General features: G+C 39.6%; 1 protein-coding gene across 2 annotated transcripts in view; it reads left to right on the top strand.

Annotated features, from left to right (window-relative positions):
* Window positions 1–8,371, top strand: part of LOC125242872 (DENN domain-containing protein 4B-like) — a 45,205-nt gene that overhangs the window by 2,907 nt on the left and 33,927 nt on the right. The window contains exons 2-6 of one of the 2 annotated variants that reach the window (XM_048151923.1): window positions 6,164–6,478; window positions 6,611–6,863; window positions 7,580–7,649; window positions 7,789–7,958; window positions 8,065–8,306. In XM_048151923.1, coding sequence (XP_048007880.1) covers window positions 6,183–6,478; window positions 6,611–6,863; window positions 7,580–7,649; window positions 7,789–7,958; window positions 8,065–8,306 — 1,031 coding nt within the window. In that variant the 5' untranslated portion in view covers window positions 6,164–6,182. Of the gene's footprint in view, window positions 1–6,163; window positions 6,479–6,610; window positions 6,864–7,579; window positions 7,650–7,788; window positions 7,959–8,064; window positions 8,307–8,371 lie in introns of those variants that run through there. The other variant, XM_048151924.1, reaches the window with a different exon arrangement.

The following is an 8,371-nucleotide window of genomic DNA, read 5'->3' on the forward strand; positions in this document are numbered from 1 at the left end:
TCTTTCTAATTAGCGCAATGCTTTTGTTGTTTCAAACACATTCATCACTAATTTACTTCCATAACAGTTCAGTTATATTTAAAGTTCAGCAAGTCTTTTTTAAAGTTCAATAATGCCGGTAAAACAGTAATTGAGATTATGATTTTACAGCGAGCGACTGCATTAATAACTGATCTGTGCTGCGGATGAACGGACATGAATCCGAGGGAAACTCTTGCGTTGTGCAGCTGATGCGTTTGAGGAAGTGGATGTTGAAAGTGCTTAGAAAGAGCTAAATGAGGCGCTGACAGGAAGCACATCTTCGGCCCAAAGACGTGCTGAAACAGGAAGTTGAGTTTTCTAATGAAGACACCTGAGGTCGTGTGTCAGCCACCGAAACGCTCTGGTGATCTGATATGATTTTATCTCCCTGATGCTGTTTTTGTTCAGGGTGAGTGTTCATGTCAGATTACTCATTCATTGACACAAATGTCTCGATTCGATTCTGACTTTGATTCAACATCGATTCGTTCGGATGTTTATCAGGTACAGTACATGTCGATCTCTCTGAACTAAAGCTGTAAACTATACAAACATCTAAACTGCACATAAGACAGGTTTAATAATAATAACTTTAATAATTGTGTTTCTACTCCAATTGGTTTTGTGACATATAAACATTTAAATGGTGTCTGTCATAAAAACTTGATGGATTTATTCAAACATGCATTAAATCTTGAAGAACAGGTGAAGTAAAAATATAATGAATATGTATATAGTGCATATATTAATCACAACGCTCCTCTCTAGAGTCATTTTTCTCGCTGATTATCGAGTTTATGGTCATTGAACAGCTTTAAATGCGACGTTACCGGATCATATTGTTCTCCAGCTGTTTTGTTAAACATGTTTCCGCAGTTGAAACACTGATTGATCGATTACAGGAGACATGATTCGTTTCAGTCAGTTGTTCTGTATCTTTCCACATTCCTGAGCTTTGCAACATTAAAGGGTTAGTTCACACAAAAATGAAGTTTCTGTCATTAATTACTCACCCTCATGTCGTTCCACACCCGTAAGACCTTCGTTCATCTTCAGAACACAAATTAAGATATTTTTGATGAAATCTGAGAGGTATATGACTCGTTCATAGACAGCAATATAATCAACACTTTCAAGGTCTAGAAAGGAACTAAAGACATCATTAAAACAGTCATGTGACTGCAGTGGTTCAACCTTAATGTTATGAAGAGACGAGAATACTTTCTACGTGCAAAAACAAAACAAGACGAATGGCGTCTCAGTATTGGCAGGGTCTGGTCACGTGATCAGCACGACACATGCATGAGCCCGCGTTCAGACATAAACACTGAAGCTCTGCAGCGAAAATAGTGTAACAGAATGACAGAGGACAGACGAATTTGTTGAATAAAGTGGTTATTTTTGTTTTGTTTTTGCGCACAGAAAGTATTCTCGTCTCTTCATAACATTAAGGTTGAACCACTGCAGTCACATGACTGTCTTTAGTTCCTTTCTGGACCTTGAAAGAGTTGATTATAGATATTGAGTCATAAACATCTCGGATTTCATCAAAAATATCTTAATCTGTGATCTGAAGATCTTACGGGTGTGGAACGACATGAGAGTGAGTAATTAATGACAGAAACTTCATTTTTGTGTGAACTAACCCTTTAAAACCACATATTTTCCTTATTACTGTATAGCTGCTTTAAAACAATCTGTGTTGTATGGAAGCCCATTTCTGCCACAAAAATGCTTTTGTAAATCATAATTATAACATAAAAAGTCAAAATTATGAAATTATGACAAAAAGTTTAAACTGACAAAAAAATCGAAATGGACAAAGTTGAAATAATGACAAAGTTGCAACTGACGTTAAAAAAAGTTGAAACTATGACAGTCGAAATTGACAAAAAATTGAAATTATGGCAAAAAGTCACTAATGACGAAGTTGAAACTGACAAAAAGTTGAAATTGACAAAAATTCAGTTATGACAGTCGAAATTGACCAAAAGACAAAATTATGACAAAAAGTTGAAACTAACACAATAAGTTGAAACTATGACTTAAAAAAAATCAAAATTATGACAAAGTTGAAACTGACAAAAAGTTGAAATTGACAAAAAGTTGAAACTGACAAAAAAGTCAAATTGAAAAAAGTTGAAATTATGACAAAAAGTTGAAACTGGCAAAAGTCGAAACTGACAAAAAGTCAATAATGACAGAAAGTTGAAACTATGAAAAAGTTTAAATTGAAAAAAAGTTGAAATTATGACAAAAATTAAATTATGACAGTCGAAATTGACCAAAAGACAAAATTATGACAAAAAGTTGAAACTATGAGTTAAAAAAAATCAAAATAATGACAAAGTTGAAATAATGACAAAGTTGCAACTGACATTAAAAAAAGTTGAAACTATGACAGTCGAAATTGACAAAAAATTGAAATTATGGCAAAAAGTCACTAATGACGAAGTTGAAACTGACAAAAAGTTGAAATTGACAGTTAATTATGACAAAAAGTCAAAATTGAAAAAAGATGAAATTGACAAAAATTCTAGCCTGACGTGGTCATACTCAATTCTAGTCAGAATATGAGTCTGATACTGCTCCATTGGGCTTTGATTATGGGGGCGTATTTCAACCGATCCAGGAAAGACCTCAATTGGATAGACCTACAACCAATCAGAGCTACAGAGTAAGTGACGTATGTTGAGCGACGCATAGTTGTCAACAGAACTCTTCTTAGCGACCATCGGGGCCAGCTGATAAATCAAACTTTTGCCGAATCCCGTAGGAAGGACGGCAAAGACATCTTTCCCATCGACAAATGCCTTGATCGCGGTCCTCTGTTCCTTTTTAAAAATTAATGCGCTGTCGATATCTTCTATAACAGACGCGATGGCGGAATCTACACATCTCAGTTCTTCAACAGCCATCATTGTTGTAAACTAATTGACCTTTCGCAAAGACTCGCCCCCCTTAGTTACTGTTGCTTTGTCCGACAAGCCGTGGCGCCGTCACGCCACACAGAGTGGAACATACATCGCGGAGCAAAGAGGAAACTGACAACACATCGACAGACGAGACAGAGCAGGTTACTTATGATATTAAACAAAGTCCCAGCTTTCAAACTGTAGTTATTAAAAAAAAATTAAATAATAAAAACCGTTTTGTGGCTCTTTAATGTGTTGTGACCATGATCGTGACAGATTGCTGTAGCGCCTCAGCTCAAGAGGCTCGTGAACCGATAGTATAATCAAATAAACATGAATGAACATGAGACTGAATGTTGTTTCAAACGCGGAAAGACGTCAATATGCACAATTTTTCAAGTTTAACTCCACCGAGGTTAATCTTCTAACTCCTGACTGCTTTGTCGGACAAAACGGCGGATGCGGCGTTCTGATTGGTTAGATCGCTTGTCAATCAAACTCCCCAAGCGCTCTTTGATGACGTGGCTGATTACGTTTCTGGTGATAATCTGTCAATCATCGCCCTGACAATGTGATTGGTCCGAACAGTTTCTGTTCGGGCATAATTACTCCTCTACGGATCGAGTCCAGACCGAACTCCCCGACCTCAAAATGTTGTGGGCGGGTCTAAGTTCGGCTGGCATCCAGGCTACAAAAATTCAATTATGACAGTCGAAATTGACCAAAAGACAAAATTATGACAAAAAGTTGAATCTAACACAAGTTGAAACTATGACTTAAAAAAAATTGAAATTATGACGAAGTTGAAACTGACAAAAAGTTGAAATTGACGGTTAATTATGACAAAAAGTCAAAATTGAAAAAAGTTGAAATTGACAAAAATTCAATTATGACAGTCGAAATTGACAAAAAGACAAAATTATCACAATAAGTTGAAACTATGACTTTAAAAAAAATCTAAATTATGACAAAGTTGCAACTGACGTAAAAAGTTGAAACTATGACAGTCGAAACTGACAAAAAGCCATAATTATGACAAAAAGTTGAAACTATGACATAAAAAGTTGAAATTATGACACATCATAATTAGTCTCAGACTAAACTGCATGTTTGAACTGTTCTAACTGAAAGAAACGTGATGTATCTTAAGTGATGTCAGTCATTGTTTTGTCTGAAGATTCACTGCAGTAATGTTTTTACATGTTTATAAAAGCTGCTTAAATGTCCTGATGAATCGAAGGTTTAATCTAAACCCTGTCTGTGGGACCGGGCCAGTATGTCATAATTAAGATTTCCCAAAGCATTAGTTTATATGTGGCAGGAATGTGCTTCCATAGTATTGAATAAAGCGCTATAAATCAGTGTCCCATGAACCTTCAGATCTTCTGCTGTGTGTCTCTGTAAGGCTCTGTCGCTCAGTCCACACGGACTTCATGATCAAACGGCGGATATTGTAAGTCCTCAGGACCGTAAGTGCCGTTTGGGACGGGGCCTAAATCAATCCTGCCGCAGTGTGTGTTCCTCTGTCCTGCGTCAGGATCGACCGCTGCTGTAGATCAGCTCTGTGTGACCTCTACACTCCTGTCAGACCTTTATTCATTAATGAACGATGTTCATATGCGCACACGGGGAATATTCCTGTAAACATGGCTGCAGGAAGTTAATTAGGACTCGTGTTAAGTCGTCTCGTGGCGCTGGTTGAGAAGACGTTAAGCAGACATCACTGTTTCTGTGTGATTCTCAGAGCGTTTCTGCCGGAAACTCGTTTCTTCTGGTTTAATTTGATTTGGAGGAAGTGAAATGTTTCCTCTGACAGTTTCCTGCACGTGTTCGGCAGAGATCCGAGTCCTTCGTTTTGCGTCTTTCTTCACTCAACCGCAGATCGAGCTCGTTTCTTCTCGCTGGCTGTGACACAGATTCATTCTGACAGACCTGATAACAGCGTCACATGACTCTAGATCACGTTCTGCTGAGCGAGGAGCAAAACCAGTGAACGTTCGTCCAGGTGAGCAGAGCTTCGGTGTGGTGTTCCCATGACGGGATGTCCGGTCCTGAGCCGTCGCCATGACGACCTCCGTGTGTTTTGTTGATGTGAATCCCTGAGTGTGTCAGGCTGTCATCACCTGTGTCCTGCGCGGTGACCTTTGACCCGTCTGGTGCAGATCAGAGTGAGAGTGTGTGTGTGTGTGTGTGATTTCTGCACGGAACGTCTTGTTTACAGTGATGTCAGAGCTGATGGGCGGCGGCTCTTATGTAATAATCTTGGCAAAAACATGGAAAAATAAGTAGGGCTGGACACTTCATCAGATGAACATGTGGACTTGATCATAGAGTTTTTCATCCATATTGTAAATCTTATTTCACAAAATTAATTAAAATAAATTAAAAAGTTGTATGCATTAATTTCAGTACCACCGGTTATGATAATACATTTGTATTAAATTATAAAACACAAAAATTAAAACATTTTATTTGGCACTATTATTGTTAAAATTTTAATTGTAATGATTATTATTTAATAATTATTTATATAATAATTTATAATTTTTTTAAATAATTTTTAATTTATTTTTTAAAATAATTATTAATAATAAATATTATTATTTAATAATTAGGCATCCTTTTAGATTATTAAAATTAGTTAAACCAGATAAAATAGAATTTGAGAAAAAATAAAATGCATTTCATAATGAACTATTATTTAAAAATTTTAATAAATTATTAAATGGTTAAACTTTTGAATTCAGTTGATTAGACATCCTCTTAGATTATTAAAATGTAATTAAACCATTAAAACAGAATCCAGAAAAATAAAAACTGAAAGCACAGAAATATTTCTAAATATTTTAATAAATTATTATTATTTAATAATTAAGTTATTCCATTGATTAGACATCCTCTTAGATTATTAAATAAAACACATTTGCTTTGACATTATTATTAAAAAAATTATAATAAATTATTAACTTGTCTCATAAATTCCATTAATTAGACTTCCTATTTAATTATTAAATTTTAATCGAACCATTAAAACAGAATCCAGAAAAACTAAATGGAAAACACAGCATTTGAGAAAATTTAAAGCACGTTTCATAATGCACTGTTATTGTTAAAACTGCATAAATTACCAACGTGTTTTTTGGATCGATCAGTCCTGCGGTCATTTGAGTCCATCCGTTGAAGCTCTGCTTGCTCAGTTGTGACGTCATCGGTGATGTGTTTTCCAGTGGCATTTAGACCGGCGTGATGACGGAGGAGCGATGTCCGCAGCTGGTGGATTATTTCGTGGTGGCGGGTCTGGCGGGCGACTCTTCTCCGCTGGACGAGGAGGGTCAGCAGAGGGGCGTGCGAGCGGTGCAGCCCGTCACGGATCTGGCCGTGATCGCCCGCGGCCTTGGGGAGGACGTCCCGGAGGGCTTCACCTGCATCGAGAAGACTCAAGGAGGCCATCCGGCGGAGCTGAGCGCCGGACTGCTGAACAACCCGCACATGTTCCTGTGCTACAGGAGAGGACACGACAAACCGCCCCTCGTGGAGCTCGGGTGAGAATCAAGAGCTGTTAGAATTAAATGACGCTGCATGTAGTTCACTTCATGATCTAATCCTGATGGATATCGTTCCTCTCTTCAGTGTCTGTTGAATGCATTAACGTAATTTGCTGTGTTTGTCTCCAGCGTTCTGTACGAGGGTAAGGATCCCGTGCGGCCGGGATGGCAGGTGATCGAGACGACGCCGTACAGCCGGTCGGCCAGCCTGAGCTCCGGCGGCCCCACGACCCACCGCACCTTCCTGACGTTCCGCAGAGCGCCGGACTCACAGGCGCTGAACACGCTGGGCGTGACCGAGATCTCGCTGCTGATGCCCAGCAAGGGCGAGACGGCGCCGCACACCTACTGCCGAGTGGACAAGAACCTCAACACGGGCATGGTGCTGATTCACTGATTCACTGATTCACTGATTCACCGATTCACTGATTCATTGATTCACCAATTCACTGATTCACCAATTCATTGATTCACTGATTCACTGATTCACTGATTCACCAATTCAGTGATTCACTGATTCACCGATTCACTGATTAATTGATTCACCGATTCACTGATTCACCAATTCAGTGATTCACCAATTCACTGATTCACTGATACACCGATTCACTGATTCACTCGCATCTTTATTTATTAAGCATATCTATTGCCTCCATATCAAACATTATACAGTACTGTTCAAAAGTTTGTGGTCAGTACGATTTTTTTTTTTTTTTTTTTAAAGAAATTAATACTTTTATTCAACAAGGAATTATATCTAAATTTGTAATTGTGAGGGAAAATTGTGAGATAAAGTCGCAATTACCTTTTTTATTTATTTTATTCCGTGGCAGAAACGAGCTTCCACACACATGAGACTTTAAACAAACATTAAAAATCTTACCGACCTCAATCTTGTGTGTTAATGAGCAGCTGATTTAATGAGTGTGTCGTTGTGTTAAACGAGCAGTGAGATTGTGTTCAAACATCCGCTTGAAACGCTTCAGAAAACACCATCAGTTCCTCTTCTGCTTTATTTGTCTTTCTCTTACTCTCAGTTTCTGTTCTGTGGGTTTTGATTGTGTGTGTGTGTGTGTGTGTGTGTGTGTGTGTTTGCAGTGGGGTCCAGCGCTGTATCTTTGCTACAAGCGTTCAGTGGCTAAAGCAAACGCTCTGGTGTACGAGGCAGGTGAGTGACACACACACACACACTCACACACACTCACTCACACTCTCACACACACACACACGCACTCTCACACACACTCTATATACTGTGTATGCATCTTCACTCTGTGTGTGTGTGTGTGTGTGTGTGTGTTCTGCAGGTCTGATCAGTCGGTATCCTGAGGAGGATCTGGAGTCGTTTCCTCTGCCGGATTCAGTCCCAGTGTTCTGCCTCCCGATGGGTGTGACGGTGGAGAGCTGGCCGCTCAACACCAAATACCAGCTGCCCATCTTCTCCACGTTTGTCCTGACCAGCGCCTCCGGAGACAAGGTGCGTCGCTCCATCACAAAACCTCCCGTTCACACCAATAACCAGAACAACCGCATCAGCAGATGATGGTGCTGATTTGGTCACATGATTGTGTGTTGTGCATCAGGTGTACGGTGCAGCGATCCAGTTCTACGAGGCGTACCCGCGCGAGTCTCTGTCCGAGAGGCAGTGTGTGCGTCTGGGTCTGCTGAGCGTCGTCGACCGCCGGCCCATCACCAACCGCAGCGTGCAGGTCAAGAAGAGCATCTGCGTTCTGTCGCACTGGCCCTTCTTCAGCGTCTTCCAGAAGTTCCTCACATTCATATACAGATACTCCATCTCTGGGCCGCACGTGCTGCCGCTGGAGAAGTGAGTGCCACCACAGCGCTTTCAGTTTATCTGGTTTAGGTTTAGCTCAACTTTACTGTCACTGA

Source organism: Megalobrama amblycephala, linkage group LG13 (assembly GCF_018812025.1).
Source record: "Megalobrama amblycephala isolate DHTTF-2021 linkage group LG13, ASM1881202v1, whole genome shotgun sequence".
NCBI classification, from domain to species: Eukaryota; Metazoa; Chordata; class Actinopteri; order Cypriniformes; family Xenocyprididae; genus Megalobrama; species Megalobrama amblycephala.